Source organism: Schistocerca gregaria, chromosome X, assembly GCF_023897955.1.
Source record: "Schistocerca gregaria isolate iqSchGreg1 chromosome X, iqSchGreg1.2, whole genome shotgun sequence".
In the NCBI taxonomy this organism is placed as follows: Eukaryota; Metazoa; Arthropoda; class Insecta; order Orthoptera; family Acrididae; genus Schistocerca; species Schistocerca gregaria.
In genome coordinates this window covers 416,854,179-416,871,026 of record NC_064931.1, presented here as the reverse complement: position 1 = coordinate 416,871,026, position 16,848 = coordinate 416,854,179, and the positions used below count along the sequence as shown (strand labels likewise).

The 16,848-nt window shown below is 36.6% G+C and overlaps 1 protein-coding gene across 1 annotated transcript in view; it reads right to left on the bottom strand.

Moving 5' to 3' along the window:
- LOC126299212 (uncharacterized) overlaps positions 1-2,429 on the bottom strand; it is a 33,273-nt gene extending 30,844 nt beyond the window's left edge. Inside the window, exon 1 of the mRNA XM_049990995.1 lies at positions 2,186-2,429. Within this exon, the coding sequence (XP_049846952.1) occupies positions 2,186-2,239 (54 nt within the window). The 5' untranslated portion in view covers positions 2,240-2,429. The remainder of the gene's footprint in view (positions 1-2,185) is intronic.
- Positions 2,430-16,848: the final 14,419 nt, after the last annotated feature.

The window sequence follows — 16,848 nt, the reverse complement described above, 5'->3', positions numbered from 1 at the left end:
GCTGTATTGTGTTGATGCACTGGTGGATATTGTGTGGTATGACTCCTGTAGTTGATAGTATAATTGGTATAATGTCAACTTTATCCTGATGCCAAATGTCCTCTACTTCCTCAGCCAGTTGGATGTATTTTTCAATTTTTTCTCCTGTTATCTTCTCTGTATTTGTTGTATTGGGTATGGATATTTCAATTAATTGTGTTAATTTCTTCTTTTTATTGGTGAGTATGATGTCACGTTCGTTATGTTGTGTTGTTTTATCTGTTATAATGGTTCTGTTCCAGTGTAATTTGTATTCATCATTCTCCAGTACATTTTGTGGTGCATACTTGTATGTGGGAATGTGTTGTATTAGTTTATGTTGTATGGCAAGTTGTTGTTGTTTTATTTTTGCTGCATTGTCATGTCTTCTGGTGTATTCTGTATTTGCTAGTATTATGCATCCGCTTGTGATGTGATCTACTGTATATATTTGTTGTTTTCGAAGTCTGCATTTATCTGTTGTGGTATTGGGATCTTTAATAATATGCTTGCTGTAATACCTGGTGTTTATTGTTTGATCCTGTATTGTAATCATGAATCCTTCCATCTCACTATATATATTGCCTTTTCTTAGCCATGTGTTGGATGCGTCTTGATCGATGTGTGGCTGTGTTAGATGATACAGGTGCTTGCCATGTAGTGTTTTCTTTTTCCAATTTACTTTCTTCGTATCTGTTGATGTTGTATAATCTAAAGGGTTGTAGAAGTGGTTATGAAATTGCAATGGTGTAGCTGATGTATTTATATGAGCGACTGCTTTGTGTATTTTTCTAGTTCCTGCTTGTTCTATAAATAATTTTCTTAAACTGTCTACCTGTCCATAATATAGGTTTTTTATGTCGATAAATCCCCATCCTCCTTTTATTCCACTTAATGTGAATCTTTCTGTTGCTGAATGTATGATGTATTCTATATTTGTGGCATTGTGATTGTGTGAGTGTATTGAATGCTTCTAGGTCTGTGTTACTTCATTTCACTACTCCAAATGAGTACATCAATATTGGTATATATTCACTCTGCAGCTGGACCAAGTTAGAGTCTCGATCAGGCACACAGTTTTAAACTGCCAGGGAGTTTCAACTTAGGTATCAGTAACTGCAACAGTTGCTAGTAAACTTATTTACCCTTTTATTGGAAATAACTACCTACTTTAAAAGGGACATACAACAGAAATCAAAAATAAATCTTTCATGAAATACCAATACAGCCATCAACATTTTAATCTCAATTTAACACCACCAGATTGTTCATCTTTTCACATAATCTGGATACCAACACATGAAGCCAAGGCAATCAATACACATATTCGACTCACAATGGGAATAATTCTACCTTGCTATTGTTAACAGCTCTGAAAGTTATATAGACTAGATGACAGCCAAAACAATACACTGAACTCAACATCTGAAAACCCTCAGCAGTGACTTCAAGAATGCCAAGCAGAAATATTTTCCCACTGCAATTAGCTTTCTTTATAACAACATATGGCTATAGATAAAAATCGTATGAAATGCAGTGGCTTCATTTTTAGAGTCTATATGGAAATAAGGCATAAATGCATACCAAACGCCTTACTTGTGTACACGTTTCGTGGAATTTTATTTATCGAAACTGACGGCTATCTCTTGAAGAAATCAAGATGTTGCACTTGGTCGCTAATGATTTATGAGAAGTAAACAAACAATGTTTTTCCATTTATCTGTGACACTGCTACCTATGGTGGATTTGACATGACAACAGCGTACGTTTGTGTGAAAAACAAATGACAGTGTGGAAATAACAAAGCGTGAACTTTTCCAAAATTACGTGAGGCAAATGCCGGGACGATTCTCCAAGAAAACAACGGTCGATCCCTACCACCTGCCGTCATCACCTCTTAACAGACCTGTGAGTCATTACACATGATTTGCCTTGTAATTAAGCTCAGAAAATACAAATCATTCTGAAATCACACTTGGAAGATTAATTTACTTACAGCAGTTGGGAAAATTAGAAAGCACCGTCAAAAAGGTTTCAGACACAATACCATGTTCTGTTTGGCTTGCTTTCGAAGTTACGAATTGTCTGAAAACGTAAACTTCGCTACAATACATACACACTTCTTAATACCTTGTGGTCACTGTCTATGTATACTTCTATTTCTTACCTCCACCGGTAGCAGGGTGCTGCTATCCGGAACTTTTACACTGATTTTCATCATATTCCAGCACTCAGTAAGAGATTTGTCTGAAATCGGTCTCTGGAAGCAGACGCCAAACTTTTCACAATATTCAAATACCAATTTCCATCACTATCGATATTACGAACTGCAAAGATGAGACTCGGAAGCAGGTAGTTATATCTGGATGTACCATTCAACAACGTTCTTCACAACAGTCTAGAAAGTAAAGTAATCGCATTTCATTACTGTGAGTCATCATTCATCCAAGTTCTCGTTATAATAATTTCCTTGAATTTTACACTAAGGCATTCGTTTCATTTTTGTCTTTCGTTCCGATGACGCCCAGTGCGAATCATAATCAGTATGCGCAGAAATCGTACATACAGGGTATTCGGAAATTCCCGTCACAAACTTCTAGGGCTTGTAGAGGGGAGTGAGTAGAAAATATTTTGAACTGGAACCCACGTCCGGATCGTTTCCGTGCTATAATTATTTGAAAACATGTTGGTAATGCGACCACTTTTACAAGTAACTGATTAGACATGACCAAACAAATCACTTGTTTTACAATTGAACTCATTAATAGCTAAAGAAGTTGCTCCTGTACTCGTTGACGGGCTTTTTTCAACGTGATACTGTACGGCTTCTTCTAATTTGGGTGTGTGACGTCCCCTTAGAGAACCACAGTCACACCTGTTGACAGTGACATTTCTCAAAGTCATTGTCTAATTGTGACGAAAAGGGTATGCCATGGAGACAGACGTCGTGGAGAACGATCTTCATACAGGTGACGAATCGCTCTTCCATTACTGTGAGCTTCGCCATTCACAAGGATCATGTCAGTGTATTCTGCAGTTGTATAGATTAGATTAGATTACATTCAGTTTTCGTTCCATGGACCCAAAAATGATATTATTCTCGTGGGTGTGGAACATACCAGAAAATATAAGACAAAAAAATACATTTGAATATAATACTTACTACGCTGATCATTTGTCTGGAAACTGTCAAAGTACATTGCAGTAAACTGGAGCTGCTAATATTTACGGAATAAATACACTGTCAGAATGAAACACTATTATGCACTTTTAATAAATTTATCATACACAGAATACCTCATCTTGATTGTTGTGATCAAGTGCTGTCAAAACTGAAATCTAACACACATTTTTCCTTAGCTTGCCTAATAGTCCCTGTGGAGATATTCATCTATAGGTTAGAAGGAGTTGCCTATCAAAACATCTTTCAAATTCTCTTTAAACCGTGCTTTATCTGAAAACAATATTTGTATGATGGCTGACCATTTATTGAAAATGCGTGTTTCTGAATATAGGACCCCTTTTTGGACCAAGGTAAGTGATTTCAGTCTCTATGTAGATTGTTCTTATTCCTAGTATTGATACTATGTATTGAGCTATTGGTTGGGAATAGAGATATATTACTTGCAACAAATTTCATTAAGGACTAAATACACTGAGAAGCAGTGGCTAGAATACAAAGCTCCTTGAACAGGTTTCTATATGGTGTTCTTGAATTTACACCGCAAATGATTCTTATTAAACGCTTTTGCACACTCAAAACTTTTGCTTGGTTTGATGAGTTACCCCAGAATATGATCCTGCATGACATAATTGAATGAAAGTACACGATGTAGGTAAGTTTTTTATTTTATGCATATAGTGGGTCTATTCAAAGTTTAATGACAGTGTACTAGCTTTAAACCATTTATTAATGTCAATGAAAATTTGATTAGCAGCTATTTCTCAATATTTACTTCATTTGTTACTTACTGCAATGTTTGTATCCTCTGCAGACAAAACAAACATAGCATCTCGCAGTGTAACTATGGCGAGAGATCATTAACGTGCACAAGGCAAAGCAATGGATCCAAGATGGAACTTTGAGGAACACCACATCTAATTAATTCCCAATCAGATGAAGGTTGACTGATTACTTGCAGGTAGTTCGCAGTGACACCCTATGTTTTCTGTTAGTTAGATAAGAATCAAACCCTTTCGGAGCAGTGCTTCTGACACCATAATATTTTAACTTACTTAAGAGGATGCTGTGATTCATACAGTCAAAGGCCCTTGACAGGTCACAGAAAATGACAGGAGCCTCAAATTTACTATCTAATGAATTAAGTATATTCTCACTGTGTGAATAGCTTTATCTGTATCAGAACCCTTCAGAAATCCAAACTGTGACTTGGACAATATATTATTTGCAGTTAGATGCTTAAGGAGACACTTGAGCATAACTTTTTCAAATATTTAAAAAAAACAGCTAAAGGGAAGTGAAACTGGCCGACAGTTTGATGATGTCTCTTTATCTCCCTTCTTGTAACGAGGCTTAACCTTACCGTATTTTAGCCAGTCTAGATATGTTCCACTGATAAGAGATTGATTACACATATGACTTTAGATAGAACTCAACTTGCATGAGAACTCTTTGATTAACTTCGTTGATATGTTATCATACCCCCTAGAATACTCAGATTTTTAGGATTTTATGATGGATGCTACTCCTTTGGAAGATGTAAGTGTCATTTCCATTTTACAAAATTTATTTTTAAAGAATGGTCTCAGATAATCCATTGCACTGTTCACCAAAGCTGATAAACCCATGGTGTAAGTAACAGAAACAAAGTACTTGTTTAGGAGGTTTGCAATACTACATGTACTTGTTACCAATGCCTTATTTATTTTTGGAACTATCTGTTCATCTTCCTTTTTGACCCCACCTGTCTCTATCTTCACATACAGTTTTTATTTTTTGCCAGATGTAATTATCATTTTCTCATAATAAAACTGCTTTGATTTCTGGATTAATTGCTTCAGAACTGTACAGTATTTTTTGTAATGCATTACAATGATAAATTCAAAGCTGTACCTAGATAGTAGATAGTATCCTTTTTGTCCCACATGATATATTTATTCCTTGTATAATCCATTGTTCATTTTTTGACTTCGTTTGATTTGACTCAGCTGTAGGGGAATACAATTTTCAAAAGCGGAAGTAACTTTATTAATAAATGGTTTGTATTTTCCTTTTGAGTCAGAAGTATTGTAAACATCTGTCCAGTTCATGTCTTTGAGCAACCTGTAGTTCTCTAATTTTGAGTGATTTATTAATCTCCTGTACTCAGATTTAGTAGATTTTTTTTATCCTGAGAAGTTTAAACATTTAACCATGTATCTCTAACACACACAGACACGTGAATGGAGGCTCAAAACAGGTCAGAGAGGTAAGACGAACGTTAAATGACATCAGTTGATCTGGCATATCCATCTCTAGTCACTACTCTGCAGTGGCGAAGTGTGTCATTTGTTTTATAGCATATGCTAATAATTTTGAATATCGAAAGAAGACAAAAGAACCTTAAAAAAGAACTTGTAAAACAGAAATACTGCAAAAGTAACTTAGTTACATATTGCAACTATGACTGCAACTTTTACATAGATTATTGTAAAGAAATGCATAAAAATATTAAACAGTCACACATTAATAAAAATATAACATATAATAACTCACTGTTACATCTTTTTTATAAATTAGTTCTATTCTGCTATCCTCTTTCTGGGCGTAAATATCGACAACACGAGGTATTAACTCCTGTCGTTTGATTGAAGATTTCACAGATCCCTCCTCTATCGCTAACTAAAACTGCCAAGATTGTCATTATATTGTGAAGATACGTTTTACTGCGTTTTAATGTACTGATGCGTCTTTGGCAAGATGTGGTGTTTGCTGGAATTGTAAGAGCCAACGACAGTGATTTCACACATTCAAAGAACACGTTTTTTAATCGGTTGTTTATAATCGATTTATGGTTGTCATGAGGCTGTAGAAGTTTAGTCTCACTGTTGTAAATATATAAATTCTCCTTCCAGTTTTTACTGTCAAGGAAAGGATATATTTTTAGTAGTTTTTCAACTTTATGTACCAGGAGATTGCTTGGCCTACTATAACCTGCGAAGTTTTTATCATTTACAAGTTTTGTAAAATGTATTTCATGAAAGTCCTGGAATCTAATTTTTATGTTTACTATTACTGTGTCAATTATTTCGAATGCTAGCCTTCTCAATTTCCGAATACTTGCTGCTGTTTCATTAAAATTTATTTGAGATACTCGTGCTGAATTTATAAGTCTCTTAGCTTCCATTATGCATTTCAGAATAATTTCCCCACATCTTAACTTTTCAATACCCTTAATACAGTCTTCAGTTTCGAATTTAGGGCGTCTTATATCCAGGGTTTTACTCTGCAAGATGTCAGACAAGATACTTGTATTCTGGAAAATCGAACTGGACAGTTGCAGTAGGAAAAGGAAAGTTTGACCACCCAGTACACTATTTAGCCCAATTGCTTCATTTAATGAATTATCATCCCACCCTTCATTTTTATAATATTATTAAAGGCTACTCTCAGAGCTGTATAGCGAAGCATAATGGTTTGTACAGTGTGCACATTTTGCACATAACGAATCAGGAGAAATATAAGAGAAATTCGTAGTGTTTTATGACATATCGGAAAGGCTGGAGTGCACAAGGCATAGCCTCTGTTTTGTTGGAAGTGCTAAGTAGTTGGAATACTGATAAAAACAAATAAGTATCACAAACATACAGCGGCTGCAGAGCAACGGCAGGGAAAAATTAGAGTGTCCATTCTATTGTGAAAGAAGCATATCCTTTTGCTGTCTTTATCTGCTGCTATGCATGTCAAATGGACCTAGTCCTTCAGTATGCTTGTAAAAGAATTGTAGACGTAAAAATCTATCATCTGATGTGACTTGACCTTGCTGTGCCGGATGGGCTTACGTAACTAACAGTATCACGTCTGTACACACATGCACACTGAGTAGTACAGTTCGTTTAAAGTCTAACGTACACCGTAGGCATTATTGTATGATTTGTTATTTGTAGTCGACCACTATTAAATTATGATGCTTGCTGTGCCATCTGTTGCTACATTTTGTATTTTTCTTCTGCCACAGTTTTTCCTCCGTCTCCTATAATATTCCATTGCAATGTGACATTATTCGACCCGTGTTGTTTCCACAATGGTCTGAAAGTTTTACTTTAATTTCAGTCACCATGCATAATACATTCCACAATCGAGACAAGCTAAAATCAGTTCTTGCTATCACTATTTTCGTTTTTCGTGTAAAATATATGACCATTGCACTATGCAAACATGTGACTCTTTAAACTGCAATCACCTGTGGTATCTGTTGTGCCACTGCATGTGTGCTGGAAACAGTATCTATGTTGAGTATCTTCTACAGGGGAAATCAGCACTAAGTTTCACAAAGAATAATTTTTTTTGTCCTTTGGGTTAAAGCTCATAACTACTATTCGACAATATAGTTACAATACATGGACCAATTGAGAAATTTTTTGTAGTTCCTTAGTTTTGGGTGAGTTTAATGATGTTGCAGTGAGCTTGTAAAAGAATGTGCGTCATTGATCCCATTGTCGCTCTAAATGGGTGGAGCATAAGTGTATCAACTTTTGCAAGACTTCCACAATCAGCATTCACAAAATTCCTCTCTATTGTTTCTTAAATGTTTTAATTGCGTTTTCCATCACTGTTTGCAAAAAAATCACATAAAAACTTCGTAACTGCATCTAACGCTCATATACTACACTTATAGCTTCGTTTTACTCCTAGTCTGTGACATCATCAGAGCATCAGGCAGTAACAGAGCGTTTTCGATCATGCGACCAGATCTTGATATCTGATGATTTTAAGCTTTGATTAGATAAAAGTAACGGATATTTTGTGAGAATATTGACCATAAATGCTATTCAAATGTTATAATCGATCTGAATAACAATATTCTGAAACATATTTTTAACATAGGAAAATAGTCTATTTCCGAACATCCTGTGTAATGTTAAGGGCTTGTGGCCAAAAGAATCTGACAGTGTTGTGAACTTTTAACCAAAAATTTTAATTTTTTCGCCATACTAGAATACCGTTTCAAAAGAGTATATGAGTGACAAAGTCAACCAGATGAAGGCCAATTCAAATGTCACGTCACATTAACATGTTCCAGAATGCTTTTGAAATGCCAGAACCCACAGAGGCTGGCAATGAACCGTCACGTTTCATCACATCAAAGTTATTCAGGAAGAAATTTGTGGTGGTGGCATCGTCTGCTAACACCATAAATTAACCTATTTTCATTGCATTGCAGCTAGGCTCAATATTGTTTCTTCCAAGCCCACCAGAAACAAACACAAAACAATTTTATTAAAAAAAACGGATAAAGTGTCACTAGAAGCCTTCCTAAGAGACAATCTCCATTCCTTCCGAACTGACTATGCAAATTTAGACGAGATGTGGCTCAAATTCAAAGATATAGTAGCAACAGCAATTGAGAGATTCATACCTTATAAATTGGTAACAGATGGAACTGATCCCCCATGGTACACAAAACAGGGCCGAACGCTGTTGCAGAGGCAACGGAAAAAGCACGTGAAGTTCAAAAGAATGCGAAATCCCGAAGATTGGCTAAAATTTACAGACGCTCGAAATTTGGCACGGACTTCAATGCGAGATGCCTTTAATAGGTTCCACAACGAAACATTGTCTCGAAATTTGGTAGAATATCCGAAGAAATTCTGGTCATATGTAAAGTACACAAGCGGCAAGACGCAGTCAATACCTTCGCTGCGCAGTGCCGATGGTACTGTTACCGACGACTGTGCCGCTAAAGAGGAGTTATTGAACGCAGTTTTCCGAAATTCCTTCACCAGGGTAGACGAACGAAATATTCCAGAATTTGAAACACGAACAGCTGCTAGCATGAGTTTCTTAGAAGTAGATACCTTAGGGGTTGCGAAGCAACTCAAATCACTTGATACGGGCAAGTCTTTAGATCCAGATTGTATACCGATTAGGTTCCTTTCAGATTACGCTGATACAATAGCTCCCTAGTTAACAATCACATACAACCGCTCGCTCACCGATAGATCTGTACCTACAGATTGGAAAATTGCGCAGGTCGCACCAGTGTTTAAGAAGGGTAGTAGGAGTAATCCATCAAACTGCAGACCTATATCAGTGACGCCGGTTTGCAGTAGGCTTTGGGGCATATACTGTATTCAAACATTATGAATCACCTCGAAGGGAACGATCTATTGATACGTAATCAGCATGGTTTCAGAAAACATCGGTCTTGTGCAACGCAGCTAGCTCTTTATTCGCACGAAGTAATGGCCACTATCGTCAGCGGATCTCAAGTTGATTCCGTATTTCTAGATTTCCGGAAAGCTTTTGGCACCGTTCCTCACATGCGACTTCTAATCAAGGTGCAGGCTTACGGGTGTCGTCTCAGTTGTGCGACTGGATTCGTGATTTCCTGTCAGGAAGGTCGCAGTTCGTAGCAACAGACAGCAAATCATCGAGTAAAACTGAAGTGATATCAAGTGTTGCCCAGGGAAGCGTCCTGGGACCTCAGCTGTTCCTGATCTATGTAAATGACCTGGGTGACAATGTGAGCAGTTCTCTTAGGTTGTTCGCAGATAATGCTGTAATTTACCGTCTAGTAAGGTCATCCGAAGACCAGTATCAGTTGCAAAGCGATTTAGAAGAGATTGCTGTATGGTGTGGCAGGTGGCAGTTGACGCTAAATAACGAAAAGTGTGAGGTGATCCACATGAGTTCCAAAAGAAATCCGTTGGAATTCGATTACTCGATAAATAGTACAATTCTCAAGGCTGTCAATTCAACTAAGTACCTGGGTGTTAAAAAATTACGAACAACTTCAGTTGGAAAGACCACATGGATAAAATTGTTGGGAAGCCGAGCCAAAGGTTGCTTTTCATTGGCAGGACACTTAGAAGATGCAACAAGTCCACTAAAGAGACAGCTTACACTACACTCGTTCGTCCTCTGTTAGAATATTGCTGCACGGTGAGAGATCCTTACCAGGTGGGATTGACGGAGGATATCGAAAGGGTGCAAAAAAGGTCAGCTCGTTTTGTATTATCACGTAATAGGGGAGAGAGTGTGGCACATATGATACGTGAGTTGGGATGGAAGTCATTAAAGCAAAGCCGTTTTTCGTCGCGGCAAGATCTATTTACGAAATTTCAGTCACCAACTTTCTCTTCCGAATGCGAAAATATTTTGTTGAGCCCAACCTACATAGGTAGGAATGATCATCAAAATAAAATAAGTGGAATCAGAGCTCGAACAGAAAGGTTTAGGTGTTCGTTTTTCCCGCTCGCTGTTCGGGAGTGGAATGGTAGGGAGGCAGTATGATTGTGGTTCGATGAACGCTCTGCTGAGCAATTAAATGTGGATTGCAGAGTAATCATGTAGATGTAGATGTTATAGTTGAGAATTTTGTGCTTTTTTATCTTCATAATCTTATTGTACTATTGTACTTTGTAATCCGTGACAAACTGCTGATGTTCCGTAATGACTCAGATATTTTTTCAGTTGTATGTTTTTCCACAAGTGAGGTTAGATATATAAAAGTGAAAAAACATTTTCATTAAATTAAATTTTAAGTGGAAAAGTCAACTCTAGTGACAGAGAAAAATACCAGTACAGTAGTTTATTTTGTTACTACTTACATAAAGAGAAAATAAACGTAATAGATAAGATATATGAGGCTCATTTTATTCCCTTATAAATATTGTTTGGTGTGCTTTTATGAATAGATTTTTGCAAACGCATTTCAACAGTTTATCACACAAAATTGATGAAGAACAAACACTACGAATTTTGCTTTGGCCATTAATAAACTTTATTGTCGTTAGAGCCTCAATTCCGATACTATTGTCTGATTTCATGTATCACAGATGGTAACTCATAACCTCACTTTCAGCATTTGGTACAGGGCTACACAAATTGATGTGACAGACAATGTTAATACATTATGAAGTGATGGCACCATGATGTGACAGTGTTAATTGGCCGTGTCAAAAACAAAATGTTAATTTTTGTTTTGTAAAATATCATTCCAATGGCCTTGTTGCAGTGGTAACTCTTGTTTCCATTATATCACCAGATCTGTCAGGCTTCGTTAGCAGTTTGTAATTTCATTCAATATAAATACAACCAAAACAAATTGACCAACGAAGTTGAGCTATTTAAAATATTGGATAATTATAGTAAAGGAAAGTATGGATTGAGTAACACAGATTTACAAAATTGTTGTAGAGAAAATGATTATTCAAATGTAACTAGACTAGATATAATGGGATTTACTGATTATTTTAATTAGAAAGAAATGAAGAAACAAATGAAGAAGAGAGAACTAAGATATAAAACTATAAAAAACTTTGATGAATTTGTAAAACAGAAACTGGAAGAATTATTCTAAACTTAATAAACAATAATTTTTCGTACTTATTGTCAATATTAGAAACAAAGATAATGACAATGAACTGATTAAAATATCCTTAACAGAACTTCATCAAACCTGTAAATGAAAAAAATTAAGAAGTATTCTAATCTCGGAAAAGGACAATTAATTGATCTTATCAAAATCTAAAGGTAAAATTGATAACAATACGGATTTTAGTAAAAAAATCTTTGTGATCTTTGTAAAATCTATTAAACGAAAAATTTAGAAAATTACTGTGATCTTAATAAACAACAATTAATCGATCTCGTCAATATATCTGAGGGTAAAATTAATAATATCAATAGTGAAAATTATTTTTCAAAGTTTCCAGCTGATAAATATGAAGAAATTAAAGACAAAATAGTCACAAAAATTTATCAGTTTTAAATTTAATAGATGAAGTTTTTTCCAATTACCCAAATGAATTTATAGAAAAGTTTCTGCTTTTAAATCCAGGATAATAACCTATGGAATTAATAATATTGTTGAACCACAAGAATTTTGAAGAAGAAATAATAATTGAGGGTCACTGAAGACCATTTTGATAGTTTTCTTTTTTATGAAACTTAATTTAAACCTAGATTATAGATGTGATATGGCATAGGTCATCCTTCGATCCATTGTAGAACTTGGAAAACCATTCAGGGAATATTCGTTCACATTTTTGTTGAACACAGTTGGTTTTTACCATCCTGTATTAAAACACTTCCTTTTATCAATAGTGCAATTTATAAACAATGTTTTGTGAGTAGAATAAAATTTCGAATGGTAAACGTAACTGCTTTTTCGACGTTATTTTACCAGCTAACTAAAAATAGGAAAGCCTTGAACCCTTTCCACTATATTTAGTTAGAATTAAGATTCTTTTACAGGGAGTGCAGTGGAGCTGACGCTGAGATCATTTAGTATTTGGTTATATCATCGCTAGTCTCACTGAACTCTTCTGAATTCTACATGTCATGTGTGGTCTGGCGTCTCCTTACCAGCAACAGGTCCGAGGTTCAAACTAGTCAATTCCCTAAAAAAACATGCTCAAAGCATCGTTGCTCGAAAGTGGTAGGGAGACACGATATAGAACAAACAGACACCACCCAGAATGTTAGAAAATGGCGACCCTGCCAGGATGGTAAAATACCATGATTGAAGGTCGACCACATGCCTAACTAGGTCAGAAAAATATCCTGTTAAAAAAATTAACGTAATAAAAAAAACATTTTTTGAACATTATAAATAGTCGAAAACAGTAGCTGCAGCGATAGATAGTAAGAAAGTATTCAATAGAGACATTCTAGCAGAGACAATAGCATAATTAAGTTATGAATTTTAATATTGTTAGAATTAAGTTTTCTCTCCAATGCAAGTGCACAGGTGCTGGATACGTCGTTGACAAGTTGGTTCTGACCCAACAAGTAAGTGAATGGTTTGTCAAGTCGTGTGAACAAAAAGTTTATAAAACGCGTGAGATCGTATGAGCGCATATTGACTCGAAGTAGGGCGCGTGAATTGCTTTTAAAACAGAAAATAAGGGATTCGGAAAGAATAGCAATGGCAGATCGAGACCTTGACCGAATTGAGGTAGAGACCCAGCATGAAAATGGACAGAGAACAGAGGACAGTACAACAGACGATTCAGTATCGCGAGAAATAGGACATATAACGGATCATAACGAGGATAATGTACGGCAAGGCCCAGAAAACCTAGGTCAGCATACGACAGAGGAGCAGGAAAGTAGAGAGACAGTCGATGAGGATTCTAACTTGCGTCTTGAATACATATAACTCATAGTACAAGTAATCAGAGCTCCCTCACCACAGAGTACAAGGAATGCGAGCAGAAACGTGTCACAGCACAGTTCAATGCAATCGTTTGCAAACTAACAATTGGGCGAAAACACAGAGCGTAGGACGTCGGTAGAAAAGGCAGTAGGACCCACCAATCTGGCAGAATTATTACAACAAATGACGGAAACCATGACAAGACAAAATAAAGAAATTGCGAACCAAATTAAAATTCAGAATGCAGATATGACGAAACAAAATGCGGAAACCACCAGATAAATGCGTGCGATTAAAGAGCAAAACAAAAATAAAATCAGTTTCACCTAAGTCATATTGAAGACGAGGCAAAAGAATCTAGAGAAGTGATAGGAAACTTAATAACAGGTTACAATCAATTGAGAACAGACATTGACAAGGTACAAGTGGACGTACAAACATTGCGTAATGACGAGATCAAAACATTACGTAACAACACCCAGGCAGAAGACAAGAAACTAAAGAAACAGATAAACGAAATTACTAGACAAGCAGCAGGTACAGCGCGTGAAATTGTTGAAAACAGTGTGTTACACAAACGTGTCACAAAAGCAGCGCTGAAAAGATATGATAACCGCATAGTCAAAAATAGAAGCGCAAACGAAGCGACAATTTCAGAAACTGCGAACAGAGTTGTTGCAAACCATTGAAGAGCGTAGAGAACAGGATCGAACAAGCACCGTGTCTGCAACCACATCCGTATCTGTAACAGTACCGGAAAAACAAGCAATTAACGAAGATATTACGCATTTGCTATTCCAATCACAGGCGAAAAGTAACATACGTGAAATCAGACAGCCTGCACCCAACCAATACGTGACAATGGAAAGCCAGGTCGCGAAGAGTACAATGTAATGCATTCAGCTACACGTTCACAACCAACTGAAGAAAATTATTGCGTACCACTCCAACGATACTACGCAAGGTTAGGCGAAAGTTACAGTGGACAATATCGAATGGATCTACCACAACCGGAAAGAACGATAGGAGAAATGATCAGAAACAAAAGTGGCGAAGAATCGCGAATTTCATATGGAACTATGACGAAGTACGACAATGATCATTTCCTCACAGTCAGAAAATTTCAACACTTTCGAGAAGGAAACTCATTACATCCACGAAATTTTATTGATCAATTCCGAGTAGGATTACCAGAACACTGGACGCTAGCACACAAATTAGACTTTATATGTGCACACATGTCAGGAACAGTCGCAGAAACCATGCAGAATGTTGCAGCGACATGCCGATCGTACGAAGATTTCAGAGAGAAGTTTCTCTCACGATATTGGTCCAGCGAAGCACAGAACAGAGTGAAGTACGAATTATTACAGAACCAATATTTTGAAAATTCAGGAGAGAAGAGTCCCGTGAAATTTTTCGAATTAATGGCAAAGAAAAATCAATGCATAGATGTACCATACAGTGACAGAGAGTTGATTAAATTATGCGCGATGAAGCTACCATTGAAATACCAGCAATCATTAGTAGGTCGCGGAGGGGCAATGAAGTCGAAGTATTTAAAGGTATTCTAAGGAAACTAGAGTTCATATTTTCGGAAGATGACGCAAGAAAAAGACGAAGCGCACGTGAAAACGAAAGCAAAAAACAGTGGAATCCACAAGACAAAGTACGAAGAAACAATAATTACGAACCATTTGATAACTTCGCACCAAGAAACGAGAATAGATTTCAAAAAAGAACCGGTTATGGATTTAGAAGAGAATATGGCAATAACTATATTTCACCCAGGAACGGCAACTATTACAGAGGGAATAACGACAACCAGAACGGGTACTGGAGAACCAATAGACTGAACAAATGATCAACAAAGAAACCACTATTAACAAGCTGAACAAGAAAAGAGAATACAAATAGAAGAGGTGGAGGTAAGACCACCAAACCCCGATAAACGTTCGAAGTGACAGCTAACTGTCCATGCCAAAGAGAATTACGCACCTAGCCAGGACAATTGTAGCACCATGAACAGAGAAGTAAAAATCTTATCACGATAAGAGAAGAAGGAAGAAACAAATCCGCAGGGACCAGATGAAAACGAAGACAAGAAAATAACAATATTGTGTTGGGACGAAATTAATTGGGAGAATACTGACGAGGAAGATGAATTACCAGAGGCATGCACAACTAATGTAGGAGGAGAGGACGAAGTAATGAGTATTGCAGAGCTATTTGAGATGGAAACCAGGAAAGCGAATTCAATGAGGATAATGCGCAGTCGACAGGAGTTGAAAATAAGTTACAAGTGGGCACACAACCCAACATATATAATGAAGGAAGTTATGAAGCAATAATTAGAGCATTCAGATGCGATTATGTGGAAGTGGCGACGAAGAAGGAGAAGACAGATGAGGATGAGGAAAAAGTAGAGGATGTAGAAGAAAGTGTAAATGAAGGAAGAAATAGAGAAGAGGAAATAAAAGAGAGAGAAGTAGCAGTGGAAGATTAACCTACAGAAAGTTCGAATTCACAAGGGAAATTCCTAAAAAGACTCATGTATGATTCAGTGGAGGATTCGTTGATGCAAGAAGAAAAAGAACAGAACCAACCCTTTCAAACTGAACCAATTGTGAAGGCCATGGTAAAGCATATCCCAGTCAATATTGTAATTGATAGCGGAAGTGAACTGACTGCGATCTCAGAAAATTTATTCATGCAGTGCAATGCCAATGAGGAATTGCCACTTCTGAAAACATAGAAGATTAAAATAAGAGGTCCTATTACAAACAATGCTGCAGAAGTTACGAGACAAACAAGGCTAACTGTTAGGTGCCAAGGTCAAAATATCGAAGCCCACTTTGTGAATATACCTAAACTAACTGTAGATTTGATTATAGGTGCAGATTTTTTAAATGAGAGACGAGCGATAATAGATATAGGGAAAGGTAGCTTAAAATTCGGGAATGTCACACTTCTCTTTGAGCAAAAGCTAAAATTAGAATAAATACCAGTTATAAACAAACAATTAAGAATGACGCGAGATAAAGAGGATGAAGAATTAGAATGTTATTCACAAAAGAAGGAATTGCCTCAACTCATGTTAGAAGTCCATAAAGAAATCGACGAACAATTGCAAGAAGTTCAGGGTACTTCGGAACACAGTAAAAGAGAATTAGTGGGTATTTTACGAGAGAAAGAAGAGGTATTTTTACCTAAGGCTGGCAGTAATAAACACTTTCAGTATTAGTTTGAAGTAAAACAGCACAAACCATTTAGAGTGCCACCCTATACAACCCCATTAAGGTACAGGAATAAAGTATTCCAGCAGATATCTAAAATGTTAGATGACGATATTATTGAACCAGCTACCTCCACATACAACAGCCAGCTCCATATTGTACAAAAACGAGATGGGAACATCAGGTTAGTGCTTGATTCCAGACAGATCAACACAATTATAATCACTGAGACAAATCGCGCAGAAAAATTAGAGGAACTGATACACTAC